This window comes from Pipistrellus kuhlii, unplaced genomic scaffold (genome assembly GCF_014108245.1).
Source record: "Pipistrellus kuhlii isolate mPipKuh1 unplaced genomic scaffold, mPipKuh1.p scaffold_m20_p_3, whole genome shotgun sequence".
Lineage (NCBI taxonomy): Eukaryota > Metazoa > Chordata > Mammalia > Chiroptera > Vespertilionidae > Pipistrellus > Pipistrellus kuhlii.
In genome coordinates, this window is record NW_023425529.1 from 48,071,966 (window position 1) to 48,092,225 (window position 20,260).

At 45.6% G+C, this 20,260-nt stretch overlaps 2 protein-coding genes across 2 annotated transcripts in view; both read right to left on the reverse strand.

Moving 5' to 3' along the window:
• The window catches only part of TIMELESS (timeless circadian regulator), a 32,899-nt gene extending 21,682 nt beyond the window's left edge, over positions 1-11,217 (reverse strand). Inside the window, exon 1 of the mRNA XM_036456422.2 lies at positions 11,117-11,217. The gene's annotated coding sequence lies outside the window, so the exon portion shown is untranslated. The remainder of the gene's footprint in view (positions 1-11,116) is intronic.
• A 1,515-nt stretch (positions 11,218-12,732) lies between these two features.
• LOC118728872 (major intrinsic protein of lens fiber) lies at positions 12,733-17,525 on the reverse strand. Its single transcript, XM_036455811.2, has 4 exons — positions 16,758-17,525; positions 16,153-16,317; positions 15,449-15,529; positions 12,733-13,118 (listed from the first exon to the last, which is right to left on the reverse strand). Exons 1-4 carry the CDS (start codon positions 17,115-17,117, stop codon positions 12,933-12,935), a joined length of 792 nt encoding a protein of 263 aa, XP_036311704.1. The 5' UTR covers positions 17,118-17,525; the 3' UTR covers positions 12,733-12,932.
• Positions 17,526-20,260: the final 2,735 nt, after the last annotated feature.

Consider the following 20,260-nt stretch of genomic DNA (forward strand, 5'->3'; position numbering starts at 1 on the left):
CCCTCAGAGATGCAGGAACCAACTGAGTTTCGCTCAGAGCCTCGGGTCTCCTTTGGTCTCCCTCCTCAGACCTTCATCTTTGCGATTTCTATCTCCCACAGTGCGTTTTAAAAGCCCAAACTCCTGTATTTCTGTGACATCAAAGGCTAAACCGATGCACAGACAAGAGGGCGGGTCTGCCTTGGCTGAGGTGGCTCAGTTTATCCTGAGCGCCTAGAAGTCCCCAGTTCTGATCAGGGCACATGTCAGGTTTCTGACTCGATCCCCAATTGCAGGAGGCAATTGATGGATGTTTCTATCTCCTTCCCCTGAAAACAGTAAAAACCTGTTTCTCTCACATCAATATTTCTCTCTGTCTTTCCCTCTCTCTCTAAAAATCAATGGAAAAATATCCTTGGGTGAGCATTAAAAAAAAAGCACACTTTGTTTTTTTTGTTTTTTTTAATGGTGCAGCTGCTGTGGAAAACGGTTTGGCAGTTCCTCAAAATGTTAAACACAGTTACCATATTACCTATCACCCACAATCTCACTTTCAGTTATACATCTGAGAGAATCAATATATCCACACAAGAATTTGCAGTACACAAATGTTCATAGCAGTACTATTTATAATAGTCAAAATGTGGAAAAAACTCAAATGTTCATCAACTGATGAAGAAGCAAAAAAGTGGTATATCTAGCCAAAACCGGTTTGGCTCAGTGGATAGAGCGTCGGTCTGTGGACTGAAAGGTCCCAGGTTAGATTCTGGTCAAGGGCATGTACATTGTTGTAGCCACACCCTCAGTGGGGGGTGTGCAAGGGGCAGCTGGTTGATGTATCTCTCTCATCGATGTTTCTAGCTCTCTATTCCTCTCCCTTCTTCTCTGTGAAAAATCAATAAAATATATATTTCTTATTTTTATTTTATTTTTTAAAATATATTTTATTGATTTTACACAGAGAGGAATTGAGAAAGACAGAGAGTTAGAAACGTCGATGAGAGAGAAACATCGACCAGCTGCCTCTTGCACCCCCCCCACTGGGGATGTGCCTGCAACCAAGGTACATGCCCTTGACCGGAATCGAACCCGGGACCTTTCAGTCTGCAGGCTGACGCTCTATCCACTGAGCCAAACCGGTCCCGGCATATTTTTTAAAAAGTGGTATATCTATACAAGGGAATATTAATTGACAATAAAAAGGAGTACTGATAAATGCTATAACATAAATGAAACTTGAAAACATTGGACACATATTGTATGATTCTATTTATATGGCATGTCCATAATAAGCAAAAGCATAGAGACAGAAAGTAGATTAGTGGTTGCCTGGGACTGGGGTAAGGAGAGTTGGGGAGTCACTGCTAGTAGGTATGTATGGGGTTTGTTTTGGGGGTGATGAAAATACTCCAATATTAGATAGTGGGTAAATGGTTGCAAAACTCTATGAATTATATCTCAATACAGATGTTACTAAAAAACACCCCCACACAATTTTAATCCTTACCCAAGGATATTTCCATTGATCTAGAGAGAGAGAGAGAGAGAGAGAGAGAGAGAGAGAGAGAGAGAGTGACAGAGAGAGAGAGAGAGAGAGGGAGGAAGTGAGGAAGGAGGGGGGAGAAAGAGAGAAACATCAATGTTAGAGAGATACACCAACTGGCTCTATCCCTGACTTGGTCCAGGGACAGAGCCTGAAGTGCATGCCCTTAACCAGGAATCAAACTTGAGACCCTATGGTCCTCAGGCTGACGCTCTAATCACTGAGCAAAACTGGACAGAGCTTCACTATTTAAAACACCCAAAAAACTAAACCTCAGGATAAAGGGCAGCTTTTTAAATTTGATAAATTTCATTTTATGAAAAAAACATACTAATTACACTGTATTTTTACATTTCTTTTTCCCCCCCTGATTTAAGCAGTTTTATTTATTTATTTATTTTTAATTAATTTATTATTTTTTAATATATTTTATTTATTTATTTTTTGCCCCCCTCCCTCCCTTCCACACATCCCCTCCCTCCCCAGAGATTTGTGTCCATTGGTTGTACTTGTATGCATGTATAAAAGTCCTTCGGTTGATCTATTATCTCCCCCAGATCTTCCTCCCCTCCCTGCTGTAATTTGACAGTCTACTTGTTGATATACTGTCTCTATATCTATCTTTTGGTTCATCAGTTTATAATGCTCTTTATTATCCACAAATGAGTGAGGTCATGTGGTGTTTCTCTTTCATTGATTGGCTTATTTCACTCAGCATGATGTTCTCCAATTCCATCCAGGTTGCTGCAAATGATGAGAATTCCTTTTTTTTTATGGCAGCACAGTATTCCATTGTGTAGATGTACCATGGTTTTTGGATCCAATCATCTGCTGACGGACACTTAGGCTGTTTCCAAATTCTGGCTATTGTAGATTGTGCTGCTATGAACATAGGGGTGCATATATCCTTTCTGATTGGTGTTTCTAGTTTCTTGGGATATATTCCTAGAAGTGGGATTACTGGGTCAAATGGGAGTTCCATTTTCAGTTTTTTGAGGAAACTCCACACTGTTCTCCACAGTGGTTGCACCAGTCTGCATTCCCACCAGCAGTGCACGAGGGTTCCTTTTTCTCCGTAACCTCGCCAACACTTGTCGTTTGTTGGTTTGTTGATGTTGGCCATTCTGACAGGTGTATTTTTACATTTCATCACTTTGTCAAACATCTTAGACCTAGCAGATGTGGACATTTAAAAACAATGTTACTGCCGAAACTGGTTTGGCTCAGTGGATAGAGCGTCAGCCTGCGGACTGAGAGGTCCCGGGTTCGATTCCAGTCAAGGGCATGTACCTTGGTTGCGGGCATATCCCTAGTAGGGGGTGTACAGGAGGCAGCTGATCGATGATTCTCTCTCATTGCTGTTTCTAACTCTCTATCCCTCTCTCTTCCTCTCTGTAAAAAATCAATAAAATATATTAAAAAAATAAAGACAAAAATAAAAACAAAGTTACTAAAAAAGTAAAATAAAATAAATAAGTAAAAGCAATGTTACTTTTCCTACCAAGTAGTGCAGCTGAAGCAATATTCATCTTAAATTAATATTCACAGGCTTCAAAATGCAAGAACCAAAGAAAAACAAAAGCTGAAATATTAAATACACTTACAATTTTAAAGAGAAAATTCATTTCTTTAAAACAAAATAAAACCAAAGAAAAAACTCGGCCCCAAACTAACCCTGTTTGAAGAACCAGCTTTGAGAATCACTAGTATGAACAGAATTGAGGCAGGATAGTAAGAAACTAGGAAAATTCCTTGGCAAGTGGAATGGGGAAATTGAGACAGACAGCTGAACAAACTGGCCTGACCGAGCAATTTGCATCAGACACAGAAGGTCACTAGGGCAGAAAGCCCCAGATGCTTAGCAATAGGCAAAACTGGTGCCAGACTCACCTCCTGGGCAGCCTTTCCTCCCCTGGCATATCGCAAGTCCAAAGGGCTGGCCTTTCACATCGGGTCATGTGGCTCAGACCCGCCCTGACCTTTCCTCCCTAGAGATAACATCTAGGCCAAGCATGTCAAACTTGCAGCCCGTGGGCCACATGTGGTCCACAACGAATATTTTTGCATATAACAGTCTGTAAGAAACAGTCTTAATAAAAATTTCATAACTTAATTTTTACAATATCCTGTTATACATAACTAGAGGCCCAATGCACGCTGATTCGTGCAAGAACAGGCCTTCTTTCCCCTGGCTGCCGGCACCACCTTTGCTCTAGACCAGAGCCGCCTTTCCACCTTCCCATGCTGCCCAGAGGCCCAGAGCTGCTGGGGCAGCGTGGAACACCCCCAGCTGCTTGGTGCCTGCATATGCAAATTAACCTGACATCATTGTTGGGTTAATTTGCATATACACCCCTGACTGGCTGATGGGCATTGTGAAGGTATGGTCAATTTGCATCTTTTTTAAAAAAATTAGTATAGATTATTATTATTGTTTTAAAAATATATTTTATTGATTTTTTACAGAGAGGAAGAAAGAGGGATAGAGAATTAGAAACATCGATGACAGAGAAACATCGATCAGCTGCCTCCTGCACACCCCCTACTGGGGATGTGCCGGCAACCAAGGTACATGCCCTTGACTGGAATCAAACCCAGGACCCTTCAGTCTGCAGGCCAAAGCTCTATCCACTGAGCCAAACCGGTTTTGGCTTAGAGTAGATTATTAATAACGAGCTACAACATTCGATAATGACTGATTACTATAATCGTGTTGCCCATTTCCCTTCCTCACCGAATGCACAGGTGCACCATTTCTCTCAGCTAATACTAGCTGCGAGTATTTTAGCAGCTAATTGCCACATCATTAGTCTTGGACTGACTTGTTTGGCGTGCACAACAGGAAATATTTTGCTTTTGGAGAATAAGAAAAATAGGTTTATGTGTATTACACTTATTAATTTGTGCAGTTATTCAGTGTCTGGTAAGTTAATGTTCAAGAAAAAATATTAATTTTTATTAAAATGTTCTATTATTTTATGTTAACGATCACTCATTTATTTCAGACCTTTGTATTCAGCATGTTTCTATAGCAATAAACCTGTTTCTATGAAAATTGAAGCATTTGATTTTTTGCAGCCCTAGAAACATTATGGGAAAGAAGTGAGCGAAGGCAGGGCTGCTGTCAGCTCATGGAGAGTCAGGGAAATGGGGGCCATGAGGACAGGTTCGAGGTTAGCCTGGCAGGAGCTGCCGCTATACATTGGCCCATGTTGGCCTTTGAGTTTGACAGGCTTGATCTAGGCCTCAGTTGTATTTTTCTTTTTTTTGTCTTCACCCAAGGATACGCTTTTATTGATTTTTAGAGAGGAGGGGAGAGGGAGGGAGACAGAGAGAGAAACAGTGATGTGTGAGAGAAAAACACAGATCTGTAGCCTCCCACATGCACCTGACTGGGGGATCCAACTTGGAACCTACCTATGTGCCCTCACTGGGAATCAACCCACGCCTTCTTGTGTACAGGACAACGCTCCAACCAACTGAGCTACCTGGACAGGGTAGCCTCAGCTGTATTTCAGCTCCAGGTCCAGAAAAGCAGCAAAACCAGATAGGACCAGCTGCAGTGAGTAGTGACCACCTGGCCTGGCACCGAAGGAGCACACCTGGAAAAGACGGTAAATATTCCATGGAGATCTCCCCTGAAGTCTGCCCTAAAACTCCACCTGTGGAAAGCAGAGAAACCCCTCGAGACGAAGAAGCCAGCGAGCGCCCTCCGTGGGCACACCCACTCCAATCTCCTCTGAGTGAATTTCCTTTCTTCTAAACTCTAAGGATCCCCATGAGACTTGGGACCAGGGAGCAAGGTATAGCGGCAGCTCCTGCCAGGCTAACCTCGAACCTGTCCTCATGGCCCCCATTTCCCTGACTCTCCATGAGCTGACAGCAGCCCTGCCTTCGCTCACTTCTTTCCATAACGTTTCTAGAGCCAAGGCAGCCCCGCCCAGGCTGACTCCTACTGCTTCTTCTAGCCGAGGCCCTTCCTGGTTTCACTGTCCCCAGCCTTAACAAACATCCTCTAAAATCACCTGACTCCCGTGAAATCCCTCCGGCAGGAAGTCAAGAACCCACACACTGCTGGCCAGCCTGAGGCAGACTCCCTCTAGGCCTGCTCCCTTCCGGTAACAGAATGACCCTTGGATTTCAGTTCTGTCCAGTACTGAGTTGGTAATCTTGAAGCATGGGGCTTAACCTACACCTCAGTTTCCTTATCATTATGCTGAGAAAATAAATGGGGAAGTTTAAATGAGATCATGGCAAGCAGAGCAACTTCAAGTGTGGTCTGCAGACTATTGCTGGTCCAGGCACTACTACGTAGCAGTCTGCATCAAGAGAAGTACGAAGACAAAGCATAAGCATTTAGAACATTTAACAACTCACAGCAATTTAACAGAGTCGGTGTTTGTTCAATCTAATAATAAAGCCTATATTTCTGCATTTTTTTCATACAAAAAGCTAGAAAAAATTTTCTAGTAATTTAATTTTTCTAGTAACAGTTCTAGTATTTTATTTTTAAAATATATATTTTATTAATTTTTTCCAGAGAGGAAGAGAGAGGGATAGAGAGTTAGAAACATCAATGAGAGAGAATCATCAATCAGCTGCCTCTTGCACACCCCCCACTGGGGATGTGCCCACAACTAAGGTACATGCCCTTGACCAGAATCGAACCTGGGACCTCTATCCACTGAGCCAAACCAGTAAAGTACTTTATATGTCAATTATATTTCTATAAAGCTGGAGGGGAAAAGTACTGATCTGCAACAATTTTGAGGAAGGAAACCCAACCTGATTCTTCATCAAGACAGCTTCAGAAGCACGAATATCCAGCACTTTGCTAAGCGGTGAGCACAAAGGAAGAGCTCTCACTATTACTGTCCTCTCCATCTACTGACTCGATAGCCAGCCACTAAATGCTCACAGAAGAGCCTTCTAGGCAAAAGGTCATGTAGTGCAAGTGCAGCGGCGGTGCTGAAAGCTCAGCTGCAGGAATAAACCCCATACCATAGGAGATAAGATATAAAAGACTTGGTGCAGGCTGTCAATGAGTGACTCTGGAAAAGAAATTCTGATAAATGAGGGCTCTTTTCAGGACAGAGTGGCCAAGGAGATTTTGTCAGAGGAACTGTGATTAGAAATGGACTTCCGAAGACTGTATAGGATTCATTCCAGGAAGCTGGGAGGAGGTGAATTTAGGCAGAGAACTGCCAGAGCAAAAGAAGAGGGAGAGCAGCTATATGGACAGAAGGGTCCAACAGGAGAGCAACAGAAAGCGAAGCTCAAACCTGCTTTATGGGAAAGCCCTGTCTATGTCTATCAGTTCAAGGACTTAGATGTAAACGAGGGAGTCACTGAAGATTTCTGAGCTGAAAAACAAAATGATCAGATGGGGGTCAAAGCAGGGTCACATTTTCTACTATTGTATTACTCTCTGTGGTCTCAATCAGCTTTTAAAAAATATATATTTTATTGATTTCTTACAGAGAGGAAGCGAGAGGGATAGAGTTAGAAACATTGATGAGAGAGAAACATCGACCAGCTGCCTCTTGCACACCCCCTACAAGGGACGTGCCCGCAACCAAGGTACATGTCCTTAACCGGAATCAAACCTGGGACCTTTCAGTCTGCAGGCCGATGGTTTCGGTTCAATCTTCTATCTATCTATCTATCTATCTATCTATTTATTTATTTATTTATTTATAAATATATTTTATTGATTTTTTACAGAGAGGAAAGGAGAGAGATAGAGAGTTAGAAACATCGATGAGAGAGAATCACCGATCAGCTGCCTCTTGCAGACTGCCCACTGGAGATGTGCCCGCAACCCAGGTAACATGCCCTTGACCGGAATCGAACCCGGGACCTTTCAGTCTGCAGGCTGACGCTCTATCCATTGAGCCAAACCGGTTTCGGCTGCTATTTATTTATTTATTTATTTATCACTGCAAAAGATTCCAACCTCAGATCAATGCAGCCGAATGCTTTCTAGATTCCTAGACTTAACTGTTGACACTGATTTGCTGAAGAAAACCATACACACCGAACCCAGTTTCCAACCTGGGCAGGGCCCTCAGCCTGGCCCAGCAGGTCATCTTAGTGTTCCTGTTCCACTCTTCCTTCCCAGAGAACAGCTGTTTCTAACGTCCACCATTTCCCCCAGCCCCTTTCCTCCACTGCTTCCACACCTCTTACTGGTCTCCCTGCTCTCCTCCTCTTCGGGACAACTCTCTCCACGCACGCCTAGACACCTAACACATACTTCAAAGGCCCACCCTGACTTCTTGGCTTCTAATCTAAGCCCTCCATTTGTATGACCGATAACCACTGTTCTGTCCCTCATTCCTCAATCTTCTCTTTATACTGACCCCATCCCCATGAGTTGCTCAAAGATCTTCTATCTTAGGGAGAAAAAACTTAACATAAAACAAAACCTTTCCACCCAGCCAGTGTGGCTCAGTGGTTGAGCACCGAACTATGAACCAGGAGGTTACAGTTCGATTCCCAGTCTGAGCACTTGCCCAGGTTACGGGCTCGATCCCTAGTGGAGGAGGGCAGGAGGCAGATGCGTCAACTGATGCTTTTTCTCTCGGCATTGATGTTTCTCTCTCTCTGAAATCGATAAAAATGCATCTAAAAAACACACACACACCTTTCTTTGACCCATACTGGCTGCTCCTCAAGAGCTGATGTTTTACAGGCCTGCACCTTTATAGTCCTTTTCCTCACTTTGCACAGCCTCCTTTTGCATCAGCTCTTGAAGAGCAGCCAATATGGGGTCATACAAGTCTCTCTCACATCTGAACCATTAGCAAGCAAATCTGTGTCTCTTACCCCTGAGCTCTCATGGTGACAATCCCACTAATGAATAGCACCGTCTACCTGTACATCCTGTGTATATCTCACACTCAGCATATCCAAAATTGAACAGCCATCCCCCCGCCCCAAATGTGTCTCCACTTAGGTTTGGATCTTTCAGTGGCTGACACTATCTACTCAGTTATTCACAGAAGAAACTCAGGAGTTACCCCAGATACCTTAGGTCACTGACTCAGGCCAATTCTTCCTTCAGTTCTCCTATCCGACCTCTGTCCATCCCCATATCAGGACCTGAGCTAAGGCGGTCGGGCCTGCCTTACTTCAGGTCCTGAGCATCTCTTGCTTATATTATTCAACTCCTTCCTAACCGCTTTCTCTGCCTCCAGCCTTGTTCTCTTCAGTCTACCCACAATGTGGTTACCAGATTTGGCCACGTAACCACCTTGCCTAAAATCCTCCAATGCATAACTAAAAAACCTCAGAGTGATTGTCTCTGGGGGTGGGGAGTCTGCAGGAGAAATATTTCCCTTTCAAACAGTAGTACATGTCTACCATTAACATGCACTACTCTACAAACCAAAATTTCAGTGGCTGCTAATGCTTACAATACAAAGTCCTTCATGATCTACCTGCTTTTAAGCTTCTCTCTCAAGTCATTCCTCTGTCTGGCCCTGGAGTCTCTCTCTCTCTCTCTCTCTCTCTCTCTCTCTCTCTCTCTCTCTATATATATATATATATATATATATATATATATATTTAATTTTTTACAAAGAGGAAGAGAGAGCTAGAAACATTGATGAGAGAGAAACATCGACCAGCTACCTCCTGCACACCCCCACTGGGGATGTGCCTGCAATCAATGTACATGCCCTTGACCGGAATCGAACCTGGGTCCTCAGTCCGCAGACCAATGCTCTATCTACAGAGCCAAACCGGTTTCCGCTATTCTATCATCTTTTAAGACTCTGCCCAAATAGCACCCCGTCCTGACTTCTCCAGACAGAATGGAGGTCTTCTTTCGTGCCATTTAATAGAGTCATATCATGGCATCAGCTCATGTTGTATAGAACGTTTAAACAGATGGTTGGTAAAATGTCTGTCTCCCTCCACGAGCCTTAGATTCCCTAAGAGCAGAAACTGCTTCTTAGTCTCTTTTGAATCTGCAGAGTCTAGTTTCTGAATCAAAATTTATGGAGGGAGAGTGCCTTGGATAAGAGTGTTTTTAAAAATGCTCATCAGGTGAGTCTAACTCAATCCCCCTTAACAACTGCACTATAATATAAACTCCCTGAGATCAGGAATCACTGTGTTCAGCACAATGTAGATATATGGTTCTATATATTCACAATGCTCAATATATGGTTCCTCATCTGAACCCAAGTAGACAAGTCTCAAAGGTGCGGCAGGAAAGGTTAGGGCTGAAGTTGTGGGAGTATCAGGATGCACCAGGATAGTGTGTGAAGTTGTGCAAATAGATAAGCTTACGCCAGAGTTTGGAGTGAGGAGTAAGGAAGCCAAGGCAGACTTGTCACACTGTAACTGCAGATGACTCATTTGCATGTGTTTTTCCATCCAGACTATGAGTTCCTTAAAGTTAGAACTCTGTCCTATTCATCTCTCTGTCCATCTGGCACTGAGCACACAGTACAGTGCAAGGTACATGTTAGGAGCTCAGGAACATCTTACTGCACATGTGTCAAACACAAGGCCCGCGGGCCAAATCCGTCCCGCCAGGCCTTGCAATGTGGCCCACACCGCGCTGTCATCACTGCACTCCGCTGCATTTCCATCACAATGACAGTTTATGACTGTTCAGTAAACCATTCGGCCCGCAATTTAGGCTGGATTTTAGATTTTGGCCCCTTCTCTGATTGAGTTCGACACCCCTATCTTACTGTGTTGTACCACTGGAAGCAGAGGTACAGTCCTTAAAGGACACAAAGTCGTGACTACTTTGGTCTGGAAGAGCTGGGAATAGAGGTTTTCAGAGGCAAGAGTGAGCTCAGTCCTGAAAGAGAAAATGAGGCTTAGAGGGCCAGGGTCAGGGCCACATTGTGAGAAGTCATGGACTCCCACCTAAGAATATAAGCCAGGCAGTGGGTGGCCTGAGAGTTTTAAAATTAATCTGAAATGGCCAGATTGACTTTTTATGAAGATAACTCGTGGCAGCATGAATGGCAGAGTAAAGCATTGAGAGACTCCAAGGAAGGAGCTGAATCAGTGGCTGGCGCCTAGTTAACACACTAACACACACACACACACACACACACACACACACACACGGAGGCAGTATCTACCTCCCTTAAATTTTACACCCAAGGGAAAGCAGGGGAGGGGATAAGAAGTCCATTCTATAAAAACCCCGAGATATAAGCCAAGCGACCTCTGCATCCCGCTCCCGCTGACCACCAAGCTGCACACCTGTTTTTCCGGTCTGAATTGGATGGGGCGTTCCTAAGTGGAAATGCCCAGGAACCTCTGTTCTACCTTCGGGGTTCCAAGCCCCAACCCGTCACTGCCCTCCCACCCCCGCCCCCACACCCCCGGACCAGGCTGTGCAGAGCGGCGCGGGGAGGAGGAAGGAGCGGCCCGGCGAGCGGGAAGCGCCCAGCATCACCTGGGTCGCGGGGCGGGAGACTGCGCGTGCGCACCTGAAACGTGCGCGCCCCGCCCTTTGCCTTTAAGTCGGGTGGCGGGAAAGGGGCCTTAGCCTCCCGGAGCGCCCCACAGCTTCGCAAGGGCGCATTCTCCTTAAGCCCACTAACCCACACACGCACTCACCCGCTCCCCACCGGTGCTCGGGGTCCCGGGGAGCCAGCGGCCCGCGGCAGTCTTTCCCGCCACCTCGCTCGGAGGGACCAATCGCCGCCGGCGGGCGGCAGGGGGCGGGGCGGAAAGGGGCGGGGCGAGGCGGGATGGTCCAAGTGACCCCAGCAAGCCGGGGTGGGGCCTGATGACAAAGTAAGGAAAAAGGAAGGGAGTACAAGGAGTTTTATCTGAACCGATCCTCTACTTACGCCTAAAGTCAGAACGCAATTAACTTTCTGCTGACTTAAGATATCAGGAATCAAAGTCCGATTAGATGTAAATTTACGAACATAATTCCCCCTCTCCAAGTCAAGTGGGTTATTCCAAAGTCTTCTATGGCTAGTTAGAAAAGTTGGGCTTTATTTAGGAGGAGGAGCGGGATGGAGTCGCTGGAGAGAGGGGTCTTTTGCGGGGCTGGGGTGTCTGTCTTGCTGGAGGTGAAGGTTTAAAGCTAGCCAAGTATGTAGGAGACGCCTGAAAGGAAATCAGCAATAAATATTCATTGGCCAGGTGAGAGTCTCTTCTGGCCTCAGCTGAGATGAGTGTATTTTGCCAACAACAAAGGAAGGCAGGGCTCACACGACTAATTATATCCTGAATTATTAACCATTTGAATAGAATGAATTAGTTTCTGGGATATGAGATATGTTAGAAGAGACTTGATGAAGATGAAAGTCCAATTGAGAGAAAAGTGAAAAGATGCACACAAAAAGGGAAATAAAAACACTATAAAACTAGTGATAAAAGCAGAAAGATGCCATTTGAAAAGTCTATTGATCAGCTCTAAATTATAACTCTGAGGGTGGCCTTGGGGAAAGGAAGAAAAACAAAAAAACTGAGGGTTCAAGCCTCTCCCTCCTTCACTCCCCTCTCACCTCTGCCTTGCTCCAGGCATCAGCTTTCCTGTTTCTGCCTAGGACCTCTGCCTTAAGTACCATCTGCCTCGAGGCCCAGCTGGGGAAGTCCAGTAGAATAGTTAAATTAATTTATCTAGATTGTAGGCTCTCATGCCTTGGGCCTTGGTTGGTGAGCTGGCTTGCTCAGGGTCTCCAAAGAGATCCATCATGCCAGAATAACACCAAACCCAGCCAGTGAATGTAGACAGGTTTGTGTGGCTTAACAGAAGGCTCTAACCACCCAGTGTTCACTTTTCTCAGAGCTACTGCCCCATCCAAGGCCCTGGAGCAAGCATCGCTGAGGTAACTTGGCTACACTCTCCCTTTAACTTCCCTACAGCTATTTGGTACAATTGCATCCTCAACTGGGGCTCATAGCTCCATTTTCTCTCTTCCTGCCCCTGCTCCTTCTCCCAACCTCTGGAATGCCTTGTGCCCTCCACTTTTCTCCACCTGCCTCCTGCGAGGAGTACTTCCTGCTTCCCAGCTCTCTCAGAAACCTAGAACCTTATACCTTATTGGCATGACCAGAAACTTAAGGTTTTGGCTTCCTGTGCTCATCGCACCGAGAGGAAGGTATAGGAGGATACCTTTTTTCCTTTCCCCACTTCTGCCGCCCTGCCCCACAACACAGTCAGGTTCACTCACATTCATACACACACAATGGCAAAGAGAGGTGAATGGGGAGGAAGGGAAGCTTGCACCGACCAGCTCAGGAATGCAACTTGAAAGATTTCACACAGCAAAAGGCAAAAAACAACAACAACTCACACATAAATTAAAAAATAAAGAAGTACATGCCCCTCCCCACAGCCCCTTTCTTCATCCAGGGGTGGCTTAGCCCCTCCTCATAAACTCAGAAGCTTCCTACTCCCTCTGTCCAACTGGAGCTTCTACAGGGCCTGGGTCTTCAATTCAACAGGTTCTCCTGTGCCCTCTGGTTGTGCAGTGGAGTCCCTGGGCCTGGTTCCCTTGAGGATAGACAGTCTCTCAGAAGCACTCTTGAGCCGGGGGAAGAGGAGGAAGTCGTAGAGGAGGCTGCCCAGGCCCCCTCCAATGATTGGGCCCACCCAGTATACCTGTAGGAAGAGGAAAGGAATAATCAGGCTTGGGGAGAGGACCAAGAGGAAGGCTGCTTCTTTCTCAACTCCACAGGCAGAAAACAGATGTACCGTCCTAACCAGTGTGGCTCAGTGGATAGAGCATTGGCCTGAAGAGTGGAGGGTCCTGGGTTCGATTCTGGTCAAGGGCATGTACCTTGGTTGTGGGCACATCCCCAGTAGGGAGTGTGCAGGAGGCAGCTGATCAGTGTTTCTCTCTCATTGATGTTTCTAATTCTCTATCCCTCTCCCTTTCTCTCTGTAAAATAATCAATAAAAAATATATTTAAAAAAATGTACTTGGGTACATACTTGGGCACTATTTAAACAGAAAACAGTGTTTGTTTTGTTAATCCTCATTCAAGGATATGTTTCTATTGATTTTTAGAGAGTGGAAGGGAAGGGGAGAGACAGAGAGAAAAAATTCAATGTGCCGAAACCGGTTTGGTAGAGGTCAGCGGACTGAAAGGTCCCAGGTTCGATTCCGGTCAAGGGCATGTACCTTCCCAGTGGGGGTGTGTGCAAGAGGCGGCTGATCGATGATTCTCTCTCATCGATGTTTCTAGCTCTCTATTCCTCTCTCTTCCTCTCTGTAAAAAATCAATAAAATATATTTTAAAAGAAAAAGAAAAAAGTCAATGTGAGAGAGACACATCATTGGTTGCCTTCTGCATGCACCCCGAGGGGGCCCAAGGATCAAGCATGCAATACTGCAACCAAGGGATCTGTGCCCTTAACCTGAACTGAATCTGGGACCGTTCAGTCCAAGGGCCGATGCTCTAGCCACTGAGCAAAACTGGCTAAGGCTGTTTGTGTGTTTTTAAACTTTAAACTGTCCAGCTGTCTGCACTTCAAAATTCACCTTTTTTCCCCTGACTCATAAAATTATTCCTTTATCTCATATCTTCTTAACACATGTATTTTCTCTTTGTTGTTATTCGTTGGTGCTAGCTTGCATATTACTTTGAAAAAATTTTAAATTGTGACAAAATGCACATAACATAAAATTTGCCATCTTAACCATTTCTTTTTTTAATTTTTATTTTTAAAAAGAACTTGATTTCAGAGACAGAGAGAGAAAGACAATGATTGGTTGCTCCACTTATGTTTGCATTCATTGGTTGCTTCTTGTATGCGCCCTCACCAGGGATCAAACTCACAACCTTGGCGTATTTGGATGACACTCTAACCAACTGAGCTAGGCCCTTCACCACTTCTAAGTGTGCAGTACCGTAATATTAAGTACGGTATATTCACATTGTCTGCAATCCCCACTTTTCATCTTGCAAAACTGAAACTCTACCTCCATTAAACAACAACTACCCATTTTCCCTCTCCCTAGCCCCTGCCAGCTATCATATTGCTTTATTTCAATAGATTCTACTACTGTAAATACCACATATGGGTGGAATTATAAAGTTTGTCTTTAGCAACTGACTTATTTCATTAAGCATAAGGTCCTCAAAGTTCATCCACGTTGCAGCATTTAACAGGATTTCCTTCTCTTGAAAGGCTGAATACTATGCCATTATATGTATATACTACAATACATTTTGTTTATTCATTCACCCATTCATTCATCTGTGAGGGACACTTGGGTTGCTTCTACTTCTGGTTATTGTGAATACTGTGGCTGTGAAAATGGGTGTACAGCTTTGAAAAAAAAATTATTAGAGTTTACAGTGAAAGAATGTATTAGTGAAGCTGTGAGACAGAAAGTGGGCTACTCCACAGAGCAGCCTGAAAATGTTTTTGAATTATTTTCAGGTTTTTGTCTGTCATATGGCCAAACAACACAAACAACCTATTTTTATTGAGGACTGATTCCATGCCAGATTCTGTGCTATAACTTTCACACTTACTTTTCGTAACGCCTTGTTTTATAGTAAGGAAATGGAGGTGCAGGAGGATTGTGTCCTTGCCATGATCACACACAAGGCTAGCAAAGTGCTAGAACTGGGACGAGGCCCAGGCCCATTTGTGCTCAGGTGTATCCTGACCTCTGAGAGTAGGAATGTTTGTCTTCCTGTTCAGTTGTCTGTCCCGACAGTGCTAGTTTTGGAATACAGTGGGTACTTAGCAAAATTCCCTAACTAACCAGTGAAGGAACAACATGAGCAAGAGCCTCTCTTTCTGGCAAAATAATGAGTCCTGTTCACACAGGCACCCCAGACTCTGTGGCAGCCCGTTTAGCTGAGTGCTGGTAGAGCAGTCAGCACACCCAGATGGAGAGCAGGAAGCAAACCTGGAACCTGCAATCCCCACGATCCAGGAGGGCGTCAGCATCTTGCTCCTTTCCCCTCACTCACCCAGTGGTTGGTGAAGTTTCTGGTGAGAATGGCAGGAGCAAAGGAGCGGGCAGGGTTCATGCCTGCACCAGTGTAATGCATCTGCAAAAGACACAGTTGTAACTGAGACACTTCCCACACTCTACCCAGCTTCTCTCCCCACAGCTCACAGATCCCTGGGGGCTGGCACCTTGTCTCTAGCAGCAAGAGGGAAGGAAAACTGCAAGGGAGTCCCACAGGGGAGTGAAGGCGCTGATGCCCCATCTGGGGATAGACTATGGATCCATCAGGTAAGCCAGTGGTCGGCAAATAGAGGCTCGTGAGCCACATGCGGCTCTTTGGCCCCTTGAGTGTGACTCTTCCACAAAATACCACGGCCTGAGTGAGTCTATTTTGAAGATGTGGCGTTAGAAGACATTTCAGTTTTAAAAATTTGGCTCTCAAAAGAAATGTCAATCGTTGTATTCTTGATATTTAGCTCTGTTGACTAATGAGTTTGCCGACCATTGAGCTAAACCCACAAATACCCGCAATGCATGCATTTCTACCTTGGGTTCAAGAAAGACCAGTTATGGCAGTCACAAGAGAGAGAGTAAGAAGGATTGATTCCTCTGGGCTGACTGATACAGAGGGAGGTGAGTAATGTTCGTGTTTGATAGTTAGGTGAGAAAGGTTTGGGGGTCCTGGAATCCTTAAATGAGTAATTGCTTCCCTCTCCTACTTACCCCAAAGAGGTGCCCCAGGGTGAGGGAAAAGCCAATGGCCAGGGCCACAGAGCCCAAGCGGCCATTCCGCCTCTCATCGTATGTGGCAAGGATGCAGAGCACGAACTGCAGCGTGAGGAAGATCTCCACGGCGGTGGCCTGGCCCACACTCACCCCAGGGTGCAACTAGGCGAAGGAAGAAGAGGGGAGGTCCATTAGGGCTGTCACAGCATTACCTCCTCCAGATTCCCACCCTCCTCCCTTTGATGGCATCTGTTTCCTAGAGATGAAAGATGATAGTAACTGTATTGTTTTCTAATTTCTCCTAACATTGGAAGTCATTGCACCAGTTTTAGGGATGCAGAAACAGTCCCCACAGGTAAAAGAAGTCCTCAGGAACCAGCAAGGAATTGGAAAGAAAGCTGGGGCGGGAACTCAGGTTCCTTGATTCTCAGTCCAGGGCTCTGGACTCTTATCCCTCCAAAGCACCTGCTGATCCTCCCCACCCGGAAACACACACACTCACACACACCATGCCCCAGATCCCCCCTGGGGTATAAACCCACCTGCATCAGGCAGGGGGTCAAGGCCCCAAGTCCCCTCAGCCCCACTCAGCTCATCATTACCGTGTTAAGTGCTAGGTTTCCTCGGACAGCAGGTGGGGTAACACTGTACAGCATGGCCGCCCCCACCACAGCTCCCAGGAGTTGGGCTGCCATATAGCCGAAGGCACGGAGCAGGGACATCTGGGAGCCCACAAGGAAGGCAAAAGTGACCGCAGGATTGACATGGGCGCCGCTGATGTGGCCCACAGCCTGCACCAGGGTTGCCAGGGCCAGGCCAAAGGCCAGAGCCACCTGCAAGACAGGCAGGGGTCCAGGGCCCCAATGCAGTGAGGCCCCCAGCCCGAGGAAGACATAGAAGAGGGTGGCAAAGAACTCAGCAAATATGGCCCTCCAGAAGGAGGCTGACTGCAGCTCCCACATGGCAAAGGGATGGGCACAGGGCCTGGGTCCCTGATCCTCCTTGGCCTGATTTGGGTGGAGAGTCCCCTTTATAGAGGACTCTGAATCCCTGGGTGGGGCAGGCTGAAGTGGCTGGCCCAGCCTCTTAACCCTTTCATAGCTGCAGAGGGCCGGCCCACTCTCATGCCTCTGACAGAGCTGCTGGACTTTCCTCTCCCTCCTCAACTGGGAGGTGAGCAGAGCCCTGGGTGTAAAGGTGGCAGTAGGGACAGGGCTGGAGAGGCTCTGATAGAAAAGGACCAAGAATAGGGGGAAGATCCCTTGCTTTTCATGTCAAAGTTGGGGTTCATAGTCCTGATGGACATCTATATTAGAACATTCCTCAATGCTGCTTGGAAGGCAGGCAAGCTGAGTTCACTTCGCGGAGTATGAGAATGTGCTCCTAGGGGCTTCCAGACTCCTCTGAGTCAGCCTAGGGTAAGGGCGAGGGTGGGGGTCAGGAGCGGGGTGCAGCAGGGATGTCGGAAAACTGACAAAGAATTCTTTAGTTCTCTGGGATTAGAGGGCCTTCTTCTATTGGCTGGTTTGGGCTGGAATCTGTGCACCCTGCAGCTCTGGGACAAGAATAGTTCTGCTGTGTCTGGCTTTCTCAGAGCCCGGGTTCCCTACCCCCAACCCATGCCAGCACCATCCTTTCCCAACCCTCAGCCTGCCTTTCAAGCACAGGGACAGACAGGGAGAAGAAGCTATCTTCCATGGAAAGGTTGGAAGTGAGGTTGGAGGACTGGGGAGAGGAAAGGGTTAAATCCCAGAATCAGCTTTCACTTCACCTTCCCTAACTCACAAGGCCTAGCAGGAGGTACAGAAAGGAAAGAAACAGTCAAGGCTATGAAGCAGTGGGAGGATTTACTGCCTCCTACTATGGCTGTGATCAGGACACTAGAGTCCTAAAATTTGATTCTTTGGGAAAGGAAGGGCTGGGGACACGTGGGGAAACAGGCCGAACAAAAGAGAGGAAAGGACAGGATGGAGAGATAAGCTTGAAGAAAGAGGTTTATCAATAGTTGTGCTGGAGCTTGGTGAAGGTCTTGGAATCTAGAAGTGGGGGTTGTGTGGTGGTGAAGGCAAAATGAGAAACACTGGTATGCTTCACTACCTCCACATTGTAGCAAGTCATAGAGGCACAAGCTTTTCTCGTGAAGCACCAGAGGAGAACAAAAATTTGAAGGCTAGGCCTGCAATATTGGTGCTGAGCATCGGTCCCATCCAGTACACCTGTGGGGAGAGAGGAGGAACACAGATCAGGCCTGTGCTCCCCTCCTCCCCCTATATCCAGCTTGAGGGTGGACAGGCAGGGTTACAACAAAGGAGAAGTTGCTGAGAACAGGTTAGAGGGCACCCAGGGGAACTGGAGCTTCCAATTTCATGGAAGAGGAAGAACCTATCAGAGAGTCTTGGAGTCTCATGTTTTATGAGCTTTACCGATCTCCTGACTTCAGGTCCTATAACTTTGTCCAGTGATGCTCCCAGATGCCAGTCATCACTGCTGGACCCAGAGAGTGAATAGGGTTTGTGTTGCTTCTAAGAAAGGACCCTGGCTCATCTGGTGGGGCTCAGCAGTTGAATGTCAACCTATGAACCAGGAGGTCATGGTTCAATTCCCAGTCAGGGCACATGCCTGGATTGTAGGCTCCATCCCATACAGAAGGCTGCAGATCAATGATCCTCTTTCATCATTGAGGTTTCTCTTTCTCTCACTCTCCATTCCTCTCTGAAATAAATAAAAATAATAAACAAACAAACAAATAAATAAGGACCCCTGGATACGAGAGAGGTAGTACACATGGTATTAAGAGCAAAGACTTTAGCAACTGATATTTTGGTTTAGATATGGGATAGAACCAGTTATGACTGCTGGTGGGAGTGTGAATTGGGATAACCATTTGGAACACAGTATAGCAACTTCTTGTAAACAAACACATGCTTTCTGACTCCGGAATTTCACTGCTTACTTATATAACCAAGAAAAACCTTTCTATACTTCCACCAGGAGACATCCACAGAGCAGCACTGTTCACAACAGCAAAACACTTGAAGTAACCCAAGTGCCCATTACAGGAGAATAGAAGAATAAACAGCGGTATATTTACACAATGGAAACTATTCAGCAGTCAAAATGAGTGAACCCTACAGTAACACTCAGTAATAGAAATGAATCTAAGCAATAAAAAATCAAACAAATAGCTGAAACCAGTTTGGCTCAGTGGATAGAGTGTCGGTCTGTGGACTGAAGGGTCCCGGGTTCAATGCCGGTCAAGGGCATGTACCTTGGTTGTGGGCACATCCCCAGTAGGGGGTGTGCAAGAGGCAGCTGGTCTATGATTCTCTCTCACCGATGTTTCTAACTCTCTATCCCTCTCTCTTCCTCTCTGTAAAAAGTCAATAAAAAATATATTTTAAAAAAATATATCAAACAAATAAATAGTGCCAGCAGACTATGCATGGCATGATAATCTTTTTGTAAAGTTAAAAAATATTGAAATGAAAATATGCTTCTTAGAATACTATAAATGAGATGAAACTACACAAAAAAGAAAACATGTGTGCATGTGTGTTGATTTCTGTGACTGTCAAGGTTCTAGTTTTACTTGTGGGTGGATGGTTAATAATGATGAGTAAGTATTATCTTAAAAAGAAGCCAAGTAAGTGTGTGCCATATAAAGGCCAATGAGGAGAGACTGTCATAAACCAAGAATTATTCTGTACACTTGAAATCCATTAAGAACAGCAGCAACAAAAATCTTGGCTTTACCACTTTTAGGTGAGGAAGCTCTCCCCACCAAATATGACCTCTATGGTAGAGATGTGTCTGATTTGTTCACCACTGCAAACCCATGCTTGACATATTTATTGAATAAATTAATGTAAGCTCTCTGGGCTTCATCTTTTTTTTTTTTTTTTAGATTTCAAGCTGGGAGCTGGGTGGGCTGCCATACTGTCTGCTGGAGAGGCAGGAAGAGACAGTGACCCCTCCCAGTGCATTTATTTTATACCCCCAATACCAGGAAGGTATCATCAACTTATTTGCATTCTTGAATAGGCCCTAGCATGCTTGGATTTATATAACTAGTCCCACTCCTGCTGACACACCTGGGCTGATATGA